Source organism: Anguilla rostrata, chromosome 6 (genome assembly GCF_018555375.3).
Source record: "Anguilla rostrata isolate EN2019 chromosome 6, ASM1855537v3, whole genome shotgun sequence".
NCBI classification, from domain to species: Eukaryota; Metazoa; Chordata; class Actinopteri; order Anguilliformes; family Anguillidae; genus Anguilla; species Anguilla rostrata.
In genome coordinates this window covers 6,686,678-6,711,711 of record NC_057938.1, presented here as the reverse complement: position 1 = coordinate 6,711,711, position 25,034 = coordinate 6,686,678, and the positions used below count along the sequence as shown (strand labels likewise).

Here is a 25,034-nt window from a genome sequence, read left to right as displayed (position 1 = left end):
TCCGTATAATCTACGAATTTTAATCTATTGGCTAGTATTTTCCATTCATCACGGTAAATGAATGACAACAACATACATAACATAGTCCTCTGGTCACCTAGCCTATATAGACCTATTGATATCGGTCTTATTTTATTATTTTAAAATCATTGACAATTACATGTCTGAGCTGCGATGTCTGGTGGGTTCACTAAAATTTGAGGGAATTTAAAAGGCAAAATGTCCCGGGCAGTAGCCTATGCTTTAGAATTAGCTTTATGAATTAGCCACTCCGCTGCCCCAAACCACACAACAAAAACTCAGCCTTTCTCAGAGGGTCTTCATAGTTCTAAACTCTTCCATTCGTAAGAAATGCATTTAAAGGTCTCGAGGGAACTGAAAATTTAACAATAGCTCTATTATAGACCCTGACGGGGAAATAATAAGAAAAATCTGAGGTCACGAAACCTGCGTGTAGCGGTGGCTGTATTGACAATAACGTCTCCCCACGTCGCAAATACAGTTCCTCTAAACATAGCCTAATTATAGCAGCACTCCCATCCCACAGGGCTGAAAATGGCTCCTCTGTTTTTACTTTCAACACACGGGCAGCGCCTTATTTTTTACCAAACACGGTGCAAATAGAACAATGCCGTTTTTTTTTTAAACAGTTGGATAGGTTTTACTTCACGCCAAAGATGTTAAACCTGTTATCAAAGGCCCCTCCGGCGAAAGAGAGAGAAGCACGAGTCACAAGTCTAATTTCTTGGCGTAATCCCAGCCCAAAATCAGCGGACAAAGTGGAATTGAAAGAACTGAATAAATCGGTCCAGAACGTCGCGTTTGTTCCAAGTCAACAGAGAAAAAAATAGAAATAACACGCCGCACCAAAACACATGCAACGAGTAGGCTCAAATTAACGCAAAAAAAGAAAGAATAACAAATAAATAACTTTCTGACTGGATAGGCCCACATTAAAATAACCAGCTCAGAGCGTCACGTTCGGCAGGTATGATTTGACTATTCCCATACAGACCCATCCTGAAAAAATGTTAAAGCAACGGTTTAAAGAACAACTTGATTTATGTGATTCACGATGCAATATGACAACACATTTTATTAAAAAGACAGTTTTGATGGGGTTAATGTAGAATTTCGCAGATGAAACCAAGTTCCTCACAAGTGTAGCCTATAGCTTGATCCAGTTCTCTGGTGAGGTTGATTTCACGTGACAGAGCGGTGACGGAGGTTCCTGCCGAGTTCTCTTCTCAGTTGGCCGGGACTCTGAAGAGCTGCACGAGGCTCTGAAGGTCCCGATCTGTGAGCATCAGCCCTCCCATGAGTGTGGATATGTACTGTATTGAGGAGGGCCTCTCCAGTGACTGCTGCAATAGCGGGATTACGTCTGACAACCTGGAACAGACAGAGCGCATCCATGACATCTCAACATAGCCTATAAATGAAACACACACACACACACAATGTGTAAAAATATAGAGTACCATCTTAATATGTACCCCAGATAAGCTGCAACAGAGCTGTGTCCATACTCTACATAAACATGCTCTCCCTGTGATAAGTGCCCGGACTTACAGAAACCGCCTTCTCTGTGTTAAAGCCAGTGATAAAGATTATGGAGGATGCACAAAACGGTGACTCTGTACAGGCAATTTAATATGATCCTATTTACTTTAAATGTGCAATTTTATTTATAAAGTATTTATACGGTTTTAGCAGTAGGTTATTAAGATCAAATATTACACTCGTGTAACATCATGCTACCCTTTGGTCAAAATACATTTTCTAAACGCTCTTAATAACCTAACGTCATTTGATACAAAAAAATAAAATAAAAAAATCACACACATACATATCTGACTGTGGTTTCGCAGATAAGACAAACTTTGCTGGCTTCAATCAAGGACCCACAACATCTGGCAAACAGGACTGGGTAAGCACGGCACCATTGTACCTGCCAGCCCCTCAAGCCGCCAACAGATTGCACGCAAGCACATTGTTTATTTATAATTTGCTAAATGTCGGATTTCGCACAAAGGCGACCAGTCGTTGTGAGGAGATGATTTATTTGCGCGACGAAGCCGTTTTAGAAAAAGAAGGCAACATTTCCAACGTGTGGTGAAAGTTCAAGTAATGCAAATGTAGGACAAAGTGCAACCGCGCAATTGCGCGTGCTATGTGAATAAAACCCACAGCGTCGGATAAAGACGAGCACAGCAGCCCGGTGTTTTATAATCACAGCGCTTACGAGAAGAGTTGAGCTGGGGCTGAAGTGCGGCGTGTTCCCGTGGTACTAACAACCCCCTAAATCACAACGCCTGCTAACGCCAAATCTGCACCTTGCCTGATGATACATAAAAATCCACGAGAAGAAGCGCCGTTAAGTGTTTGGTTCCAAGTGCAAAAAAATTAAAATAAAATAATAATAAAAAAATGCTTTTGGGGTGTGGGGGAAGCACGTGTACATGCGTTATAAAATCCTTACATGCACACCGGTCTTAGTCACATGTGGACAACTTCTCCTGTCAGTATGTGTTATGCTGCAGGCACCAGTCTTTTCACTGACCAAGTTACATCAATCTACAAAACTGAAGGACTGAGGTGATTCAAAGTAAATAGACTTAATAGTCAAAGGAGCTGCACGCTTGGGCAAATACTGATACATTATATGATATTTGTTCATCGTATATTTAAATCATGGAAATGAATGATTTGGGTAAAACAAGTCCTGTGCATCTAAGCACAGCTATAGCAGCAGTGCTCCGTACACAAATCTGAGTGCATCAGTGACTGGTGATTAAAATCTGGAGAAATAACTGAAACATTATATTTAAAAAAAGATGTTTACTATATAATATTCCTTTAATTTACACATGTATGAATTAATGCTGTTGTTATGGCAACTAGAAAGCATGAAGGAGTAAGCAACTTTACACAGAATACTCCCTGGGGAGCCTTCAGCTTCTCCCAAAAAACCAAAGGATATGGTTTCCTATACATTACATAACATTTAGGGATTTAGCAGACTACCTAACACAGAGCAATTTAAGCAAGTGTGTCCATTCAGTGTACTTTTCAAATGGAGCCAACAGCAGCTGGGAATATTGCTATAACCTAACAGTACCATATTTACTGCCAATGCAATTTACACTGAAACAAAACTGTGAACTAGAATCATTGTGTGTAACTGGCTAAGTGTAACAAGTGTGTAGTTTAGACACTGTGGACTTAGATATTCACATATTACGGGAAACTACTCAAGGGACAAAGCGCTCCCTTTTGTACAATTAAACCTATACCCACCACTGAGGCTGCAGAATAATTAAATACGTCTCATCGTGAGGACCTCTCTGGACTGCCGGTGAAAAGGGGTGGGGGTGAGGGTGGGAAGGGATCTCTGAAGGGACGGGACGTGCGCTGCCATTGCGCAGCTCTATACATTATTCACCTGCTCTGAACAAAAGAGCGCAAAGCCAACTGCACATCTGCCGTCAGACAGACCAGGGCTCATGCGCAAATTATTCATGAGTCCTGCAGGAAACCGGAGAGAAAGAGGGGAACAAAATAACGATAACGGGAGCCGACGCGGGCGAAACGGCGAGCGGAGTCTTTCGCCAGTGAAACGGACAAGCCTCGTTACCAGAAACGGCTTTTTGACCCAGGTCCGTGTCCACTATAATACGACAAACCAAGCTATTAAAGTGTTTAACAGGCAATCGAGCATGATAGCCTCGGTAATCATCTGCAGTGGTAAAATCATCGTTTCACGCAATGCCTATAACGGACACACAAACTACTGGCCATCTGAAATCAAATCAAAGGCAACGGCAGCACAGAACGTCATAGGATGAGCCACTCAGAAGGGACTGAGTAGGATTTCAGTTCAAAGCCAACCATTAAAAAAATATTTCAGTAAAGTTTCATGGAACATTACAGAAGAGGAATAAAATTTGGCATTCCTCTTCAGGGCCATTGACTATATCAAGCATTATAAAGAGGAGTCCATAACACCCTTTTTAACAATGCAGAGGTGGCTGTGGGTCATGTGGTAGCTGAAAGACATGGCAGCTGAAGGGTTGGGTGACTGGTAGTGGAGGCTGGTAAGAACAGTGTAGCTCTTGGGTAGTACAGGCAGTGATGAAGCCCGTTTTACACAAGTCAGGAACCGCTCATCCCCGAGCCGAGAGAAAAAAATGTTTTCGGTTTTCCTCAAGGGATCAGGAAGAGCCGAATTCTGTCACAACTTGGACGGGGATTTGATTGACTTCGTGAACATTTTCTACAATCATACGTCAGGAATAACTAGAAAAAAAAAAAAATCTCAAGTACGTCTTTACAGCGTCTTTATTGCAATGCTGTAACTGGGGAAAAAAACCCTGATAGCTGACACAAACACATTAATAAATGAGCAGTTTAGGTATTTGTTGACTCAGCAAACCAGGTGAACAGTCTCCTGAATTTACAATGGCATAGCAGCAGTGGTGTGTGTAAATATTATAGCAATGCGGTTAGATTCACATTCCTGAGGATCGCTAGTTCTAAGGAACCTTCAAAAAAAACCTACTCTAGTGAAGATAAAAGGGACATTCAAAGTGCTACACTTTTGTAATAAAGTGAGGAAATGGTTTAATTCTGTTGAATTTAAGTATTATATTTGTTCTTCATGTCATGTTTTGCAGTGACCAAATGAAAAATATTCAAAGAGAGAGAGAGAGGAAAAGAAACCCCCCTCCACAATACTTGCTGCAATGGGTTACTCAAAATTAAGCACACAGCGTCATAACGGTATCTTCCGACCATTTTGGAAACCCCAGCCATGCTCGAAGGCCTGGCTCTTCACTGCAGCCTCCTTCATAAATCATGGCAAAGTGCAGACTAGCATGCGCGTCGTCTGAAGCTCTGCGCAGTCGGTCACTGTTTCGCCTCACGCTGCAGTCCACCACGCGGCCTGCGCTGCTGCTGCTGCAGCTGCAGCTGCTGCACTGGTGGACTGCAGCCCCTGCGTGGCGGACGCACGTGGTGTAGGTGTCGGACCGTGGACAGGAGACGGCGACGCGTGTCGGGGCGGCGGAAAGCCTCCCTCCCGCCCCCCTCAGCGATGCTACGGTTGATTACCCCGCCGCTGGCACGCTCAGCAGTGAGCTCTGGCCTGTTCGGGGGCAGGTCCGTGGCTGAGGCAGGAAGGCCGGCGCCCTGAAGCGGGGCTGTAAAGGGCCCTCAGGTGGAGATTTTCCCATGGAGGGCGGCAGCGGCAGCCCCGGCCCCAGGCGCGCGGGGCAATCGGGCCCTGATAAGAGCCGGGCCCTTGTTTGCACACACAGGAGCAGCACGGAACTCCGCAGCGCCGGCCCAGCCGCGCCGCGCCGCCCTGCTTTAATAGACCTGGGAGGCGCACCTGCCGTCTGCTGCAGCTCAAACACTGCGGTGTGACCCCTGACCCCCGCCTTCCTCCCCCCTGGGGCTCGTTCCCACACAGCCCCCCTCCCCCCCTCCCACCCCCACCCGCCCCTCCTCCTCCACCCTCTGCGCTGGGGCGCTGATGTTTTGTGATTAAACACTTCCTGCTCCACTTCCCGCATCAGACTCTGTGTCGGCAGTTTCTTTGACACCAGCGCTTGACCCCCCCCCCCCCCACAAAACGAGGCGCGATGGGGCTGCATTTTTAATCTCTGCAAACACTTTCACACAGACGCACAAGCGATCGACTCATTCTGGTAAAATGAAAGAGGCAGAGTGTTTACTTACACACGCTAAAGGAAATGAACACCCCCCCCCAATTAATACTGTACCCCCTGGCTTCAAAGAATATGAGCAAAGCCTTAATGGCATATAGGACTCATCTGAACGACATAATACAACGGAACCCATACATTCTCATAAAGTAAATAACCATTTCTCAGATGCTCTCTTGCTAATAATCAAGAGTTCTCTGTTGGATAGCTGTGAAACGACTACCCTGGAGCTTAGCATCACGGCGTTTATGGTGCTCTGGGTCCCAAGGGCAGCGAAAGATAAGCCTCACAGGGCAACGCATTTTCCTTGAAATCCGGCTCGCCGTAAAATTAGGAAAAACAAAACTATAAACACCGAATAAAAAAAAAAACCAAAAACTAATATTTGCTTTAGGCTTCCTCGGGCCCGTGGTAAATCTTTAAACGATGGATGAGTTTGCAGAGGGTGGATCGCAGAGAGAAAGCAAAGCTCCCAGATTTCCTCAATCCTGTTCCCCGACAACAGAGGACACGCGTCTCGGCTGCTCCAGAACCCATCTGTCGCATACTTTCACTCGCGCTCAGCGAAATATTGTCACGTACTAAAAAAACATGTTGACCAGCCCAAAGATCAGCTTATGGGTAAGTACATTCTAGATACCATCTAGCCTGTAGGTAATCAGAGCACTAGGTACAATTATGTTAGGGAAATGGCTAGCATTGTTGGGCCGAATGCACTGTTCTTGTCATTGCTACGTTATGTTACATTATACTGGGACACCGTCGCTAGGTGTGCAGCAGTTAAACAGTTGAACATCAGGCACTGGACTGAACTGTGTAGCTTGATGCACAGACTTTATAGAACGGTGTTAGAATTGCTGAGAACCTCAGGCTAGTTTCCATTTAAAATACTGGCAGAACTTCTGATTTTGGTCCAATTTTAGAGTGAAACATGAAGGTCTCTGAGATTTGGTGATAGTCTATTATTCACACATCTCACAGCTTCCTGCTGCAAAAGCTTTAGAAGAATTAAGAAAGCAGAATGTTTATGTTGATTCATTTTCAGATAGTTTGCCTAGCCCTACACGTCTCTGGGATTAGACAGAGCAGTACAAAAAATGACTTTAAAAACGATGAATGCTTTGTGGCCTGAGATTACATTCACAGGCAGCACAGGCATTTATCTCTGAGCAGACCAGTTTAAGTGACTCTGTGCAATATTTTACTTTATTGATCTTTACTCTGTTCATTATATTGCATCTCGCTGGAAAGCCTCCCCTCCCCGGCCTGTATTTCATCTGGACGTCTGACAAAGAATGAAAGTATTTCTGCCCGGTCATAAACTTAATTTTGGCGATTGCTGAATCTGCTGCCAAACGGACGTTTTCATTTGACGCAAAAAAAGCTGGGTGAATCCAGGCTAAAGAGTTACTAAAGGCTACGCCGTGTCTCTAACAATCCGGTACATCCGCTCACGCCTTGGGAGTAAAAACAATGATAAAAGCAAGCTGACACAGGGCAGACTGCCCTCGTTAAGAATTTAACCGTCGTACTTAATTTAACTAGTCAGGGTTAGATTGTGAATTCTGAAACTTAAAACTCAAACTGGACAAGGATGACTAAACAGGGGGAGATGTAAACAACAAATGCAGTCAGAAAAACAGGAAGTCCTGTCCTATTTTTAAGCCTCTAGCGAGTAGCGCAGCTCAGTTACTGACAGTCCACACCAGCCTCTGTGCACGTGTGGGACGGTTCAGTGTTCGCACGGAACGAGCTTGAGCTCACGGTCACGTCTTTGTGAGAGGAGCTCAGGAGGAGGCGCACCTCAGTTCAGCTTCTGAAACAAAGCGGCTAAATCTCGGAGGCTTGAACAGAGGCGAGTGCTTCCGCAGACCCTCGCGGCCTGAACGCACTCTTCTACCGTGCTCAGGCGCAGGGTCCGATCAATGACTGAACAAACCTTACTCCGTACCAGAGACGGTATGACGGCTATACGTAGACAGATATACGCACACAAACCCTGGAATAATCCTGCAACCGATACTGTATTGTGATATGGATACAGTGGTAAGCACTTCCAACATTTGCATTATTAATGGAAATGAAAACAAGCTGGTTTTTGCTCATCAAGATGGGGAAAGCGGTGGGGTTTCATTAGTGAATGCATCACCAGTGGGGCAGTACTCACACTGACAGCAGAACCACAGCAATCAGAGTCCACTCTGGGCTCTTGTGGATAATGTTAGCATTTGTAAACCTGCAAGAGAAATTAAGAAAAATGTTTTAATACTCTAACAACAGAATGTTGTGCCTTACCATTTAATCAGAACTGCATAATATTACCATGACAACTTCTCAGAGTTGTGTTTAATTATAATTATGCATTTATTATATCAACTATTCAAATGCTGCACAAGTCATCACAGCCTCAAGTGTAACCAAGTCAACAAAATGTCTGCAACCCCAAAATGCATTTGAGTATTTGTTGTCAAGAGTAGAGCACAGATTTAGTGGATTTGAACAGCGAATAATAGCAGGAAACGGGTTCAATCTGAGTGTTCGAATGGTAAGGGGTGCTCGCAATCACACCCACAGTAAATCAGCGGTAGAGCGGTGTGCAGTTTCCTGCCTGTTAGGCCCAGCCAATCACGGCCCTGCGTCGTTCTGCAGCCGGAACGGTGCCCACCTCCGGCTGTTGCGCCTCAAACTCCAGTTGAGACCAACAGCCACCATAAATCTTTATTTATTACGTGGAACTCGTGGGGCCATTGTTTGAGAAATATTTATACTTCATATTACAGCCCTCGCGGCATTACATAGCATGCATGATCGGGAGTTCCAAACGCGAGACAAACGGGTCATAGATACGCAATAAAACACTTATCTGGGCTTTTCCCTGCTGAAGCCTTATAGCCTATGTTTTAAATATTATTCTTAGCTGCCAACACTGAAAATGCATAAAATGTTGGGGAAAAAAAAGCATGCTTATTATATGAGTGATTCAGCAGGAAAATTAACTTTTGTGAGAAAGATGAATTTAGCATCCTCCTCCAAGTGTTCTAAGGTCAACAAATAACCACAAATGACCAGTAGGATTGAGGTGCCAGGAAGACTACTCCAGTGGGTGCTGTTTCTTTAAAGGGCGTATTTTACCAACAATTCATTGCAAACAAAAAAAACGAAACAGTACATTTCCAGTAAACAGACTGAATATTTAATCATAAGAAATTCACACCCTCCTTGTGCGTCTACCACACAGCTTTGTAAAGGAAATTAACTGCAAGCGCCACAAATGACTGAAACAGTGACATGATTCAGACACACAATTCACCTGAATGTCCTGATCAGGTTATTGATATCAGTGATGTCATTCATGGTCAGTTGCAGGGGTCCCACAATGTCCCTTAAGCTTGGGGGGGGACACAAAAAGGACAACAAAACAATTTCAGACATTTCCAAAACATACTATGTGCAATTTCAAAGATGAGAGATCAATAAGCAGTTGCCAGTCACAAGCAGTTGCATTAGAGCTACAGAGCTGTTTGCTTGCAGAACTTTTTAAAAACAAATGAATGTGTCACTTTACCATAGTATTTATTTACAGACACTGATGGGCATAATATTCTTTTAACCTAAAAAACTGTTCTCAGATGAACACACGGAAAAAGTCCAGAAAGGACATTCTAGAATCATTGTTGCCAATTAGGAATTGCACTTAAATTTGACCCAAGATCATAATACAATACCCTCCAGTATGCTCTCTCAGCTCTTGTGCTAAATAAGTTTATCTTTTTAATGGACATAGCCAGTTCTAATGATTCTATTTCCTTGCTTCGCTTGAGAGCCGATACTGCACATATACCTTCTGTTGAGCTTCTCTGAAACAATGCGCTTCTGGATCAAGAGCTGGGCGTGAGAATCCACCAATGGGAGGGCGGGATCCCAGCCACTAGGGTCCTGCGCAGAACACAGAGAAAGAAGATGTAAAAAAAAGAACAGCATAAATGTTAAATCACATTTTTTAAAAATATGACCACTGCATTATTTTTTCCAGAGAATGTTCCAGGGCAGTCTTTAAGAGGGCACTTTTGTGCAGCCTCCAGAAGTCTGCAGGACAGTTTATTAAGGACCCCGGGGGGGCCAGTGTGGCTCTGACACCGCGTGGAGACGGAGAACACGGGGTTTTAGGTGACTGCCAGCGCGACAGACATGCTGGCTGGAGGGCCCGGTTCCATGACACCGTCCGTCACTGATCTCAGACAATCCTCTCAAGTGTCAGGCTGCTCTGGGGAACAGGCCAGGAGCGAGAGGCGATGATCTTATCCACCAAATACACCATTTTTCATTCTTATGTTTAAGCATGATTAAAGCAAGTAATTGTTTAAAAAAAAAAAAAAAGTATTTAATCACTTCAAACCATAGCAAGAAAACATTTTTTGACCATTTTTCCAATCAATATATTCACTTCATTGAGTCACGTCAAGGTAAGAACTGCATCAGAACGGTCTCTTAGGACCTGAACCCAACAGCAGCCTCATGGCATGATTTTCACACAAAAAACTGTAAAACATATTCAATGTCTGTAATCACAGTATTGGCAACAAACAAAACATACTTCTCAAATTATAAATAAACAGTGCCCTCTTGAGGACTCCAGCATACATTACAACTCCTGAAAAAGGCTAAGCAGATCTATGAAGGGTTCAGAAGTCCAAGATACCATCTACTGCACTTAGTAAGGAGCCTGAGCAACACGACTGCACAGAAAGCCAGATGAATTCGATTTTTCACTCCCCGAGTTTATTTTGAGGAAAACGTTGAGTGTTTCGGTGACGACCACAGTGAAATCTGCATAATGAGACAGGCTATGACATCCCTGACCTCCCTGATCCTGTGCTGGGATGGTGGACAGCAGCAGGTCACCTGTCCAGCTCTCTAGTCCCACTCTGTACGATTGTTAGTGTTACTGACCCCAGCGTCTCTGTTCTGTATGAGCATCAGTGTTACTGACCTCAGTACCACTGTACTGTATGAGTACCAGTGTTACTGACCCCAGTGTCTTTTCTGAAAGAACGTCATTGTTACTGACCCCAGTGTCTCTGTTCTGAATGACTGTCAGTGTTACTTTGACTTCAGTGCCGGTTCTTAATCATTGTGTTGGTCTTACTCGCCCCACTACACCATGAGTGCTGCTCACTGGAATATCCCTGCGGTAAATCAGAGCAAGCACTGCTTACCTCAGGATCAGTGTTCTTCTCCTCCGGCAGTACAGAGGATCCTCTGTAGAACTCCTGCACCCTCAGGCTGAGCAGTTCTGTCTCCCTGTGCAGGGTTTTGTAGTCTGGGACAGCAGCCGAGGGCTTCCCCTGCCCCCCTCCGGACTGGACCTGGGACGCCGGGACCTCCACGCCGACCTCCAGGTCATCCTCGTCCAGTTCCTCCTCCTCCTCCTCTTCATCCCGGGGCTTGTACGCAGGCCCGTGCAGGAGCCGCAGCGTCTCCTCCGTCCTCCACTCCCTCAGCGTTTTGCTCAGGCGTTCCAGCAGGCCAGCCCTGAGGGCGGCGGCCGGGTCTTTCCCACGGGCGTTGAGCAGGCTCCTCAGCTCGGCCGCCCCCCTCCTGCTCATGCCCACCTGGGTGACGTTCAGAGCCGGGGTGGGCGCGCGGTCACCGGTGCTCCTCTCCGCGCCACTACCCCGCTCAGGCCTGTCCGCTACCGCACACGTGCCCCTCTCCTCTATCGCGCACGCGCTCAGTAGGTCTGCAGCAGCCTCCACGGGCTGCTTAGGCCTGTCCGCTACCACACGCGTGCCCCTCTCCTCTATCCCGCACGCGCTCAGTAGGTCTGCGGCAGCCTCCACGGGCTGCTCAGGCCTGTCTGCTACCGCACTCATGCGCCTCTCCTCTATCCCGCACGCGCTCAGTAGGTCTGCAACAGCCTGCACGGCCTGCTCGGGCCTGTCCGCTACTGCACGCGTGCAGCTGCCGTCTCCATCCGCCTCTGCGGCAGGCCGCTGTGGTTCGTTCCCGCCCGTGCGCTCGTCTCGCTCCAGCTGTTTGTCGCCGTTCTTGTTCCCGGTCGTCTCCGCAGAGCGGTCCTGCGCTGTCCCTGTATCCTTCTCTCGGTCTCTCTCACCCGTGTGCACAGCAGCGGTGTTACTCTCCCTCTCCCCCCTGTGTTTTAGGATCCCCGTCCTGCTCTTAGGCCCCGCCCCTCCTCCGGTCACTACGCTGGACACAAAGTCCTGCTCCTGGTCGCTGCCCTCGCTTTCAGTCCCACTGGCAGACAGGTGCATGGGGTGCGCCGACTCTGCAGGCTCGGGGTTCTCGATCTCCGATTCCCTGATTGGCTGGACTGAGATTTTCACCTCCTCTCCTGAGATGCCACTGGACACAGAACGTTCAGTCTATATTTGCTAACAGAGTGTGACACTCACAAATATAAACAGATACAGGCCAGGGACATAAAAGTCTGCATTATATGCTGGTAAATAGCTGGTTTTAACACAACCTAATATAGAACAACCACACAAAAGCATTTTTAAATATTACGACTTATATTAGATTCCCATTTTCCTTCATTCCCCCATTTTGAATGCGCAATCATAACTGTAGGGCCGTTCTACTGCTGCAAGGGGAACGCAGCCAAAAGCACAGAAAGGTAGGATATGTTTGAGGCGAATCATGACCACCATCTAAAAGTACTTGTGATACAATCATAATTAATGATCACAAACAGCAAAAACACATCCATACCTCTCTCCTTTCTTTAACAACTTGACATCAGGTGGCCTAAATTTAAAGTGGAAACAAGCACATAAATGACATAGGTATTTAAAGCACAAACCATATATATGGAATCATACATAGACACACATACAGGTAATAAAAGTTGTGATGAGCACGTGAATGTGCATATAATGTGTCATTCACAGAGGATCTCTCCTCTTAAGGTCCATTACCTTTCTTCCTCTCGCAACCAGAGAGGTGTCGTGGAAATCTGCACCTCAAAGTGCTTTGATGCTTTGTAGCAGAAATTACTGCAGAAGCACTGGAACAGAAGAGAGGCGTTTTATCGGGACCACAGAAAAACAGCCCTGTTGCTATCAGGAGGAAAACAGGTCTCTTTGCACTTTCATCCCTGGGCATCTGATGCCACTGTACAGTCTCATATCTGGACATCTCACCATGCACTTTTATGGAGAAACGTGATGTTGAAAAATAAAATCATAAAATTTCTGTGCAATTGCAAAATTTCTAGTAGATATCATAATGACGCAATCCGCAAAGTTTTAAAAACATCTTACCTTTCGCTCTGTGATATCGTACACTTTATTGGTTTTAGTTGAAATTTTAAACTGTTGCTTGGGCACCTGTGAAAATACAGATGAAAATCAGGCGTGGATAAAAAAAAAAAACATTACTTTGCTCAGTCTACATTCATTTTCCAAAGTAATAAGCCAGTTGTATCACTATGACTTTGTTGAAGACTTACGCTGCCAAGTTTGTTCGGGCAAACAGGATATCCACACATTTTCACAATGCATCTCTCCTCAACTGCATCTTGGTAGTTGGACGGGGTAATAAACCTGGCCTACAATAAGAATATAGGTTTATGTGTTTTACTGAAATTCACAAACACACTCATTGATTTATATAATAATACTGAGCAGGCATATCAATCAATCAATCAAATTTTATTTATATAACGTATTTCACAGCAATTGTCACAATACGCTTCACAGACAACCCTGGCCTAAACCCCCACAGGAGCAAGCCTAAAGCAACAGTGGCAAGGAAAAACTCCCTGTGACTCCTGCTCATCATAACCCACCCACTATTAATATCCCTGTAGTTTCCTATGGATGCAAGAAAAAGAAAGCGAGCATGACGTGTGATGGCTTACACTTTCACACAGTTAAAACCTACACAGTCGATGAGGAAGTCGTCTGTCACATCATCCTCTAAGAGACGCTCCACGATGCACACAGCTCTCTGGTCAAACTCAAACCTCTTCCATAGAGTTTCCTTCAAGGCCTCCTTCCTAAAAGACAGTAAATAGAATGGGGCACCGATGTAGTATACTGGTTAGGGAACTGGGCTTTAAATCCTTCAAGGGGTGCTGCCATTGTACTCTTGAGCAAGGTACTTAACTGGAAATGATTTCCTAAATATCCACTGTATAAATGGATTGTAGCCTACGTACAAATGTCCGTAGAAGTCTGTATAGTGCAATGCAATGTAAATAACACGGCCAAAGAGTGATATCCAATTGTCTGCATGGAACGAATGATGTCAGATGATTATGTGCCAGCTAAAAAAAAGTTTGGTTGGAAATTAACGTTTTTTATTTGGTACCACTGAGGTTTCAAGTACATACTTTTTGGCAGCTTCCAAGGCTGTCTGGGCTTTCAGTGCCTTTTCCCCTGCGAAAGAAACTAGAAAAAAGAAAGGAAATAAAAAAAGGACATACTATGAAAACTGAACTTACACGCATATGATAGATGGTCAGCTAGAAAATTTAGAACTAGAACTTATTCTTGGATGAGGTTAGCTGCCTAGGTAAGGAAGTTAATACAAGCTAACTGACTCTTGGCTAGCCAGCTAACCAGCTGGCTAACTTGTATATTTAGATTTGTCGGTACTTCACACATTGACAATCGCGGTGTAAGTGCATTTCAACAGAACCAACCCTTTTTCCCAGATCTTGGGGAACGACCGCTTCGTTTCTGTCCACCTTCCATCATGCTTGCTTCTGTTTGTTTCACTGTCGCTTCTTGAGTCACATTTAACCCGTGACGTAATAAGTCTACGGCAAGCAACTAAGAACAAATCTTAAAAGCTTCCTAAATAAATGACACGCGCTGCTACTGCTTGGGAGAAAGATGTAAGTACGCTATCTAGCTAGCTACTTTGCTCTTAGTCTTTTTTATTTTGTCAGGCATCACATCAAAGGGAGCAAAAGCCATTCAAAAATGTGTTTTTCAGCATGCTGGCGCGGTGTAATTTTAAAACGCAAAGGTTAGATAGCTAACAGTAGCCATTTCATACGGAGTTCACTGATTCAGCCTGAATGAAGCTAACGAAATCGTCAGCTTTCTAGTAATATATTCTCAGCGTTTGCTTGCTTGTTTGTTTGATTGACGACACCTTGGAAAATATTTTATTTTGTTTAATATACAAATGATTCAACATATAACCAGAAACTCTTACCTCAAAAGATAGATGGCTAAATAACTAATGCTAGCTAACTAATCTCTAATTGCACTTGGCACCTTGCTAGCAGGCACTTACTGCATTGTATCTCTGAGTGAGTTTGCTGTTTGTTCAGTTCTGTAACACAGCAGCCCATTTAACACAGCACTGCGCTTATTTAAGCAGCTAACATTGATTACGCGAATCAGCTATCCCAGTAATGATGTTATCATTGCTGTAAGACAACATTCGCGAAATGTCTTCGTCTTAAGGGCTTACCGTTGTTAGGACAGTTCTGATGAAGCAGCCCAGGGCAGTCCTCTGGTTAAATCCTATTATTCCAGCACATTAGCTGGCTGACTAGCAAAGGGATTTACACAAGGCTGTCTACCCAGCTAACGATAAAGGAATCTGAAGAGACGGTGCTGTATCATTAGCTTGATTTCAACTGATATAATCACTGATGCTCTTGAAAATGATATTACAAATAATGGATAGACCCGGGTTTAATAATGTACATGGTGTACCATGTATGCCATAACAATTCCATGTCACAACCCTGCAGGTTATGAGGAACGGTCTTGGAGTGGACTCACCAAGGATGGCTTTAGACCAGCTCAATGACATGGTCCAGAGATGTGTAAGTAATAAGACAAAAGTGAGGTGTGCCTCCTCAGAGACCTGCAGAAGTAACAGTACGGGTGTCCTCCATTGCCCTCTGTCCGAGCAGCAGGTTGTCCAGGACGACAGCTTCAAGCCAGAGGACTATGACCTGTTCCAGACTGCAGGGCGAGCCTGCATTGAGCAGGGTGACAGCAGGCAGCTGCTGGACATCATCACAGATGAGAAGAGCAAGGTAAGTCTGAGGGAGAGGATGAAGACTTTGGCATGGCTGCTTCGTGACATCCCCCTTCTGTGGTGCTTCAGTGTGTCAGCATGCCTTTTTCCTGTACAACTGGTTTGTGACCCAGGCTTCAAGGAAGACTTGGCTATTAGTTAATGAGGTAGAAGCAACATGTGTGTAAACGAGTAAATGTGTGTCTGCATGTTTGTTATATAGGCCGCCCAAATAGATACATGGTTGCTAACTGTTACACTATGCTGCTGTATTGATGGTGACAAAACTGCTCTACTGTCGTCACCTATCCAGCACCTCCCCACTCAACTGTGCGCAGAAGAGGTACTGTATGGCATGTTAATCTGTGCTGTGTCATGCAGGCCATTGTGAGGAGCATGGGATGGAATCTTCTGGGCCCTCTGGTGAGGGTGCTTCTGAAGAAGGAGGAGGAGAGTCTTCCTCACTGCCTGGCCATCCTCACTCACTTACTGGAGGTCAGAAACTCTCAGTGATTTACCTTGTCTGCATGAAATCTCCCACCAGGTCTGAAGGAATGGGTGTACCTCCACTTACATATTGTGTGGTGGTAACTACTGAGACTTCGTAAGAGATTCGTGCATGGGATAAGTATGTTAATTAATTCTTATGGACTACATGTTAAACATTGGGGAAATAGGGAAACAATTTAGTTGTGCCGTTGTAATGGGTGGTAATTCTACTGTGGGTTTTGGTCCATGGCCCTTGCCGGCCCCTCTGCACAACAAGAGAAATGGACCAATGTCTCCAGCAGGGGGCACTAATTGCATTCTTATTGGTTATCCGGGGGTAATTTTGAATTCAGGATGTTCACAGCATGCTAACTCTCGTCTCTGAACTATGCTACTGTGATTAGTTTTTGAACTGGTACTATAAAATTATGTTGAACCAAACTGATTAATACTGATCCACCAGGTCAGTATGCCATGCGTGTTAAACTGCCTTTGATTTGGGTCAGGTGTGCAGTGCCAAAGAGCTGCTAATTGGTTTGCTGGAGCAAGTGGAAGAAGCGCACCCCGACACTATCTCAGAGACCATCTGCCTTCTCCTACAGCCCCTGCAGACAGGTGAGTGTCGCAGCTGAATGATGGCATACACTACTTTGACACAAAAATTGCAATTTTTGCTGGTCTCTGCTGTTCAAGAATTGCAAGTTCCCGCTCAAATATTGACCCTAATTAGAACAGGAGTACCAGCCTCAAGTTTGAACCAAGAAATATATAAACAGATAATATTCCTGATGGCTAATTTGGACCAGACTTGCTTCATTGAGTGTTTGGCGCCCCCCAGTGTCGACGAATGGAACATCACCTCGCTGACTTGTCCTCCCCTCCCCTCCCCTCCCCTCCCCTTCCTCTCAGTGCTGCTGAAGCTGGGCAGTAAGAAGGCCTCCTCAGTGGGCATGGCCCTCTCCACGCTGCTGGCCCAGGTGTCCAGGCTGCCCGTGCCGTACACCGAGGCGCTGGAGGAGGAGGACGCGTACGGGCTGTGCCGCTGCTGCACCGCCCTGCTGGGCTTCGCCCGCCCGTTCGTGGAGGAGGTGGAGAGGGACCTGGCTGCCGTCGCCACCGCCACCCCCGTCGCCCCGGACGACGAGCTCAGGAGCGAGCTGCTCAAGTTGTAGGTGACGGTGCGCCTGCTTGACCCTCTACACTGGCGTTAGTGTCGTAACACCGTTTTTTTAGCTTCGTACCTTCATGGGTGGAAGAAAAACACAGCTGGACTTTCAGATCCCTGGACTTTCCACCTCTGTCCATACTGCTTACCAATCAGTTGTTGTGAGGAGCTGATTGATAAGCAGGATGGAGGCCTAATGTGCTGAGCGTTCGCCTAATGAATGCAGTTGATGGCTAAAAGATGACTGATGGAGAGCAACCGCTGCACCTTTTAAATGAGGAAGCTCCCTTTTACTGTGCAGAAATGGCATGCAGGGCTTGAGCATAATGCCTGCCTTGCGCCATTCCAGAGTTAATGGCCTATTGGCATTGTAGGGAATGGGAGTAATGATGGCCGTTATGAGGGCTGCATTTCAGTCCAGGCTGCAGGACTGGTGGCAGCAGTGAGGTAGTGAGAACTCTTCTCTGTTCTCTCTGTGTGTGTGTGTGTGTGTGCTGTTTGCAGCTGCATGAAGAGCCTGAATGAGCCGCTGCTGCAGGCCCAGCTGAAGAACGATCCGGAAGTGCCGGAAAACGCCCCTCTGTCGAACTTTGCTGTGGAGATCCTGGTAAGGCCTGATGCGGTGTGATTGGATTAAACCTGGCTCACATACTGGGTTTATTTCTGTGTAGAGAATTGTTTGGCGTGTGCCAACACAAAAATAAATATAATTTGCAAGCACCGAAGCGGAATAGTGAAAAAAAAAAAGGGGGAAATGGTTCAATGCAAACGATGGGGGATGACCCTATGTGCGACTGCTATTGCTAGCACAAGCCCAGTGATGGGGTGCACCAAAGACCCTTCTCATGCCAAGGAAACCATGGATGTGTGTACACAGGATGTTAAAGCCCACGCTGTTGTGGAGTTAAAGTGAAGCAGCACTCGCATGTATGGGAAGAATACTGTTCTGCCCACAGTGGATGCGGGATTCAGTCATCCTGATCTCAACCCCTGTAACATCTTTGTTCTCGACTCAAGGCAATTCTGCGGAGGATAGGAGAATGCCTGCCTGACCTCCTCTTCCGTCACCTCCTGAAGAAGAAGGAGGAGCCAGGCTTCTTGGAGGAGGACGTCAGGTACCCTAAAGACTCCCTGGCCTGCCTGGCTTACCTGCTCTTCGTCCAGCACATCGGTATGGAGACTTTCCCCGCAATCTTCAGGTACGGCAAGGCCTTACAGAGCACGCTGGGAAATGTGGTCTGCTTCTCAGTGTAGTAAAATCACCATTAAATGTGTATAACTGAAGCCTGAATTGGACATAGCGATTTGTGGCAGTATCAAGTAAATATCTTGAGAAGGGAAATCTTTGATATTTATCAACCAATCACATTCTCTCTGGTTTATTTTCACGTGGTACATAGATACCTAAATGCAAAGCAGCTCTTCTGTGATTTGATGACTAGAGATGAGTCATTGGATTTTCCAGTTTGCTGATTAGTCAAGGTCGTAAGAGAAGCTTCTGCGGATGCATTCCCTTTGCCTTCTTTATAAGAAATGAGAGAACTCATGGCACTGAGGAGGTGAAGTAGGTCTTGAAGAGAATGTTTTCATTTCTTTCTTCCCCAGCCCTGTGTTTGTCCTTCAGTCCAATATGGAGCATGTCAACATTTTGCTGAGCAGGTTTGTTGACCCTGACCATTTCCCTTACACGCATTGAGCAGATGTAATAAAAGATGCTTGTTCTGAATACAAATTCACATTACAGAAGATTCACCTGGTTGTCATGGAAATACTTTCACAAATCAATTTTAACAGTGATTAAGGCATAACAGGCTGCAGTGTTTTGTGGACGAATCGGGGACAGTTTGCGTCACTGCCGAGTCACTGTTTCTCACATGCTTAGTGGACGACCGGGCTTCATGCCCATATAAGGGCCCCCCCCTTTCCCTGCTGCGCAGTCTCTGGCTTTTTGTACAACATGGCGGCGCCCACAAACTGCATTTCCCAGGCTTCAAAACACTTTTTACCAAGCCCATTTAGAGTCAGTGGGTGACATCACAGTGGCTTGGTCCAACGAATCATAATGCACTATATGGTGGCGAAGACTGTTATTTCTTTTGATAATTATTGTTGTGGCACATCGCCCAGCCCTAACCTATTTGCTGTTGCTATGTACAAATAGTATTTAACAACCTACACTGAGGTAGATGCCACTGTTGTCTACACAGAGTGATGTGCTTCCAGGCTCAGTGTATCGTAGTATAGAATTAGTTGGGAGGGGGTTTGTAATTTGTCCACCAGATCCAAGTGGTTCTTTGTCTTAGGAGGTTTGTAGCTTAATGAAATCCAAAGGCCGCTTTCACAGCGCATGACACCTTTGGGTAAAGTGACTTATTGGACATCTATAAACGAACGTGCAGTTATTTCCCTTTCCCCCAATAAATGTGCTAGAGGAGGAAGATGAAGTGTCTTTTGTGCTCTTTCCCTTTGACAGAAAAGAGGAGTCGTACTTGGCCAAGGGTCTGGTAAGGCCACCCCACACGCACTGTTTTTACCCATTATGCTTTGCGCTTGATTTTATTAGGCCCAACTTTTGGGATATTCAAACAGTATTTATGTACACCCAGGACTATTTGGGGGGGGGGAATTAATAGTATTTTAACATGTAATTAAGTTTTTATCATGCGTTTGCTAATGGAGCTTGGAATTTATTTGAGTTCTATGGGAAAAAGCAAAATGTTTTTATATTTTATATTATAATAAAAACGAACCCCCGAGATGTTCATGCAGTAAGCACATACCAAATTAGATCGCCCTTGGAAGATTAATTAATAAATGTTTATTGGCAATAGGGGACTTGGGTGTTTCAGATTGTATGCATGCTGATAAGTAACTTTAATTCAGAAACTTCATGCATCTATGTTTGCGTCTCTCTCCTGTTTAGGACCTGTATGAGAAAAGTCTAGTGAGGGTGGAGGACGGCAGCCTGGCAGTGGAGCTCCTCGAGCTGAAGAGCTTTTTCAGTGTCCCGCAGGTGGGAAACGCGTCCGAACTGTCAAATCTATCACACCTTTACGGTTCTGCGCGAGCACTCGGGACCAATAAAACACAATAACGCTGAATTCTGGGGAAGTTCCCCTGTAAATCCAGCGCTTGTAAAAGTCTCATATCTTTCCAGTGGCGAATAGTTTTTTTTTTTAAATTTTATTTGTGTTTTGTTTCAGAACTTGGTGAAAGTTATGACTCTGTGTCCAATACAGCATTTGGTACGTACATAATGCTAACCCTACCCTTCCCCAGTAAGTCACCGTTGCTGTTGCTTAACCGCAAATCACGCGTTATATGGGGTTTTAAAGCGGGTTTGATTGTCTTGGTTGTAATACCTGCTTCCTTTTGTTGGCAGAGGGCTAGAGGGCTAGCCGTGTTCCAGTTAAGCATAGATAAATTTGGCACAGAGGCCAAGCACAAATTCTTCAGGTGAGCGGTTTTCCGGGCTGTCTTGATACAACTTCACGGCTTCAGGGCTCTGATCTTTCCTGCATATAATCGTAACTTTCCTGTATTACCTCGTAAATATTTTCTGTGGACACTGCTGAGAGAGCCAACGACATGTCCAAAATTATTTGGCATCCTTTGATACTCGTAGGACAAAGTGGTTTATATCTCTTATCTTTAGGCCTACTGCCTGTTTCTGACGGTGTGTTTCAGTTCCGTCTTTGACAATTCACCACGATTTTGGTGGTAATTTTGAACTGTGAGAAAATTCTCATTTTCATGATGTGCACGTGAACTATTGCTATGCCGATGTCACGGTTATTCATCCAAGCGCAACTGAAGCATTATTCCAACTCAAAATAGATACTGTATGCAAACCGTCTATGGTGTTTTTTTTTGACAGGTTTTGTAGTCCTGTAGTTTTATTGCTTGTATGCTTTAAATTCATTTTGTTGGGTTGAGATTGGGTTGATTAATGCAGTCACGCATTTGAGCGTGCAGATGTTCCTTCTCTCTGTGTTTAATCAGATGCGGCTCAGAAAATAGAATCCCGGTTATGCTGGAATCCTGTTGAGTCTTTCGCTAGTGCTAAATCTTTCTTGTCGTAGGTGCATGCTGAAGACCAGCAACCACGCAGGTGTAGAGGGCTACATCGTTAAGAATATCAGAAACCAAATCGACTATGCATTAAAGGTAAAAAGCAATCCTTAAAACATTATTAGCAGGAGATAAGGACTTTTTTTATGACCGTCAATATGTCTTAATGGGTATAATACTTTTGGCTAATTACTGAAGTATCCTGTTTCTCATTCAGTTAATCAACATAAAATGAATTCAATGCACCAGAGATATACATAGTATATCCATGGTTTGTATTGCAATTAAGACTTTTTTTATAGTCAAGTACAGCTGTACAGTAGATGCCCTTCAAAGGCAAAGAGAAAATGGGGGTGTCAGGCATTTTTTTACCCCCCAATTTCTGTGCTTTGCTTGATTTGTACTGTCAAGCATTTTTCTGTATTTCAGGACTGGCTTTAAAATGACTTCAAATAGTTATGCTGAACAAACATATATACCGTGGGCTGCAGATTTATTCATTCATTAATAATTCATGATTTGAAATGAAAGTACAAAAATCAGCTTTTTTTAGATCAAATAAATGAGAATATGTATAATTTTATCCGTGTCTGCACCGCGCGGGGCAGTAGCACACACACATCGAATCGAATATGTCCGTTATTTTTTTAAAATGGAAGTGTTGGTGCAGCTTGTAGCAGGAGCGAGCTTCAGGCATGCTGGGAAACGGTGTCCGGGAGCCCTCGTTTGTGTTCTCTGGTTGTGTTTGAGCGGTCGTGCCTTTCTGCAGCCGGGGAACGGGAACGCCTGGTTCCTGGGGACCCACCTGCTACCCCTGCTGCGTCTGGTGCTCTGTCTCCCCCAGGGGCCCGAGACTGACCTCCTGCAGGGCCTGGACAGGTGAGCTCCCCCCCCCCCCCAGCGACTCTCCGTGCTGTACAGGTGCGGGATATGCCCCACAGACATGAAACCTGCTGGATCACATACCTGCTGCGCCATACCATACTCGTAATCTGACATTTAAAAATATTTATACGAAGAAAAGATATTACTGTGCACATCAGCTAGTCGACTGGACAGTGGCACGTGGGTAGGAACTGGCTTTAACCAGGTCGTGGTTCGATTCCCGGAAAGACATCTTGTACCCTTGAGCAAGGTACTTAACCGATTGCTTCATAATACAGCTGTATAAATGGATACAATGTAAAATGCTTAAGTGTAGTCTCGGATAGGCTCCTAAATGCCGTAATGTAATGTAATGAGTCGGGTTCAGGTGCAGGATAGAAGAGGTACTCTCCAAAAAGGAAAAAAAAAAAAATCTGCACACCAAAATTGCAACGCAACGTTTTGGACCAGGCATTGACGATGACGATATTTCTTTGTCTTTTAGAATAAATATTTACCATTTAATTGTAAGTAGCAGTTATGGACTGTTGTTAATTGAATCCAGACATCCTGTCTGTAAAGGACACTCGTGGACATTCCTGTCTGCCGCTGTGCTCTCCAGGGTCATGGAGTCCCTCAATCTGCTGCGCTACCTGCTGATCCGGGACAAAGAGTGCGAGAACGAGGTGAGCAGGCCTGTGAGGCCCTGTCGATCCCGCTGATATTCAGATCCGTGCCCCCCGGCCCTGAAGCTCACCCCTATGTGAACCCGCCCCGGCTGTCTGTAGACGGGGATCTGGACGGAGCTGTACAAGATCGAGGACTACTACCTGAAGCCGCTGCGCCTGGGCCTCAACATGTCCAAGGCTCACTACGAGGCGGAGCTCAAGAGCACCAGGGATAACAGGAAGGTCAAAGTCAAGGGTGAGACACGGCACGCACACACACCAGCCTGGACACAGGCTTCAGGGTTTGCTTCTGGAGTACATCTCAGTGCATGTAGCATCTCATGCAGTTTTCCACTCATTTCCACTTAGATCTTTTAGACAGTGGAGATTGGTCACCTCTGTTGACCGGTTATTCAAAGTCTTGGCATTTGCATAGGTGTAAAAATCCAGGTTCTGAAAGTGAAAGTCCTGTGAAAAGTCTGCATTTAATGTGTTTGTCTCTTTGTGTGTTCTGTGCATGTAATGCGTTTGCTGGGGTTGCAGAGCTGAAGGAAAGCGCGCCCGCATGCAGCGTGACGGTGGGGAACGAGAAGCTGCCCAACATGACCCCTGAGATGCAGATTCAGGTGAGAGTTCCGGCTTGTGTCACTTCCTGTCTGTGCGCTTTATCAAACGGTCCCACGCCCACGCGTTCATGTCACTTCCTGTGTGCGCTTTATCAGACGGGCCGCGTCTGTGCTGGTGGCGAGCAGGGGGAATCTGACGAGCCCTGCCGCGAGGGGGGCGGGGCCCAGTCATGAGGGGCGCGAGGGGCAGGGGGTCCCGGCGCCGATAACCCCAAACTGCTTTTCCTGTCCCAGGTGCTGCACTCGGCCTTGTGCACGTTTGACCTGATGGAGAGCGTCCTCGTCCGAATCGAGGAAATCGTCGAGACGAAAGTGTGACCCAAAACCGGCAGGGAGACGTGGCTCAATCCTCGCATAGCTGCTCTTTTTTTACCCCCTCCCACACCCTCCATTACCCCCCGCACTCTTCCTCCTCCTCTTCCTCCTCCTCTTTTCCCGTTGGCTTTGTAGTATTATGTATGATTGACACAATATTAGTATTTATGAAAGACAGATCAAAGGGAAGAAGAGTGTGGTTCTTGTGACGTTCTTTTCTACTTTAAAAAGTTTAAGTAAACTCCATCAGTGCTTGAAATGGCCGTTAGATTGTGTTAAAAACAGAGAGAATTGTTATCGCTTTTTCTTCCCCCCTCGTTTGGGTTTGCATGGTGCCCGGAGGAGCTGCTCAGTTTTTATACTGGGTAAAAAAAGAAGGTTTTAAATAAAGCCTTTCTAACCAGATTGTGTGAACCGTTCCTTCAGTCCTGAAAGATCAATACCCGCAAAACTCCATGTCTGAAAAACAACTTTCAGGCATCATTGTGAGTATGATGATATTCTGATTTTGGCAGTTCATCTAAGAAGGCCTGAATTTGATGGATATGTGTTTCACTAAGAGGCTATTCTCAGTGCGAGTATAAAAACATTTTTATGTTACTGAATTATCGATTTACACCTTTCCATTACATAACAGTGGCATCCCTTTCTGGGTATGGTTGTATATTTACAGTCAAACAGAGCACCTTCGTATAGATAAATTGTAGCATTTTGTCCGAAACATAGCAAGCATGTAGCCACGCTGTCTATGCATCTAAACACAGAAATAACTCAGCCCACCATACCCCCCCACCCCCCCTAAAGCAAGAACAAAGCTGCAGAATGTAGGCTGTCATCATGGCAGTGAGTGAATCGTGATGTTACACCACCAGTAGCTGGGAGATCGCTGCCAAGCTTTCAGTAATATTGTTCAGCAGCTCCTAGTTTCCTGTCAGAAAAGTACCCAAAATAAAATGTGATCATGTGACTTCACAATATCTCCCCCCCCCCATCCTTTCTCTCTCCCTGGTGAAACCCTTTAGGGAATGTTAGTACAAGTAATTGCTGGTTGCCTGGTAATGTGAGAGCAGGTCACAATATTAGAATGCAGCCACAT

At 45.4% G+C, this 25,034-nt stretch overlaps 2 protein-coding genes across 2 annotated transcripts; one reads left to right on the top strand and one right to left on the bottom strand.

Moving 5' to 3' along the window:
• Window positions 1-1,043: 1,043 nt before the first annotated feature.
• Window positions 1,044-14,530, bottom strand: rpap2 (RNA polymerase II associated protein 2). The gene is made up of 12 exons (XM_064341793.1): window positions 14,401-14,530; window positions 14,089-14,146; window positions 13,638-13,752; window positions 13,204-13,302; window positions 13,016-13,081; window positions 12,671-12,759; window positions 12,465-12,500; window positions 10,946-12,095; window positions 9,571-9,665; window positions 9,040-9,117; window positions 7,897-7,965; window positions 1,044-1,392 (listed from the first exon to the last, which is right to left on the bottom strand). Exons 1-12 carry the CDS (start codon window positions 14,453-14,455, stop codon window positions 1,248-1,250), a joined length of 2,055 nt encoding a protein of 684 aa, XP_064197863.1. The 5' UTR covers window positions 14,456-14,530; the 3' UTR covers window positions 1,044-1,247.
• On the top strand, window positions 14,460-24,343 carry glmna (glomulin, FKBP associated protein a). Its single transcript, XM_064341794.1, has 19 exons — window positions 14,460-14,595; window positions 15,469-15,543; window positions 15,634-15,759; window positions 16,122-16,235; window positions 16,736-16,844; window positions 17,139-17,397; window positions 17,899-18,001; window positions 18,412-18,593; window positions 19,000-19,053; window positions 19,868-19,898; window positions 20,318-20,407; window positions 20,598-20,639; window positions 20,777-20,850; window positions 21,477-21,561; window positions 22,235-22,344; window positions 22,952-23,015; window positions 23,118-23,253; window positions 23,541-23,623; window positions 23,858-24,343. Exons 1-19 carry the CDS (start codon window positions 14,563-14,565, stop codon window positions 23,939-23,941), a joined length of 1,854 nt encoding a protein of 617 aa, XP_064197864.1. The 5' UTR covers window positions 14,460-14,562; the 3' UTR covers window positions 23,942-24,343.
• The last annotated feature ends 691 nt before the right edge of the window (window positions 24,344-25,034 follow it).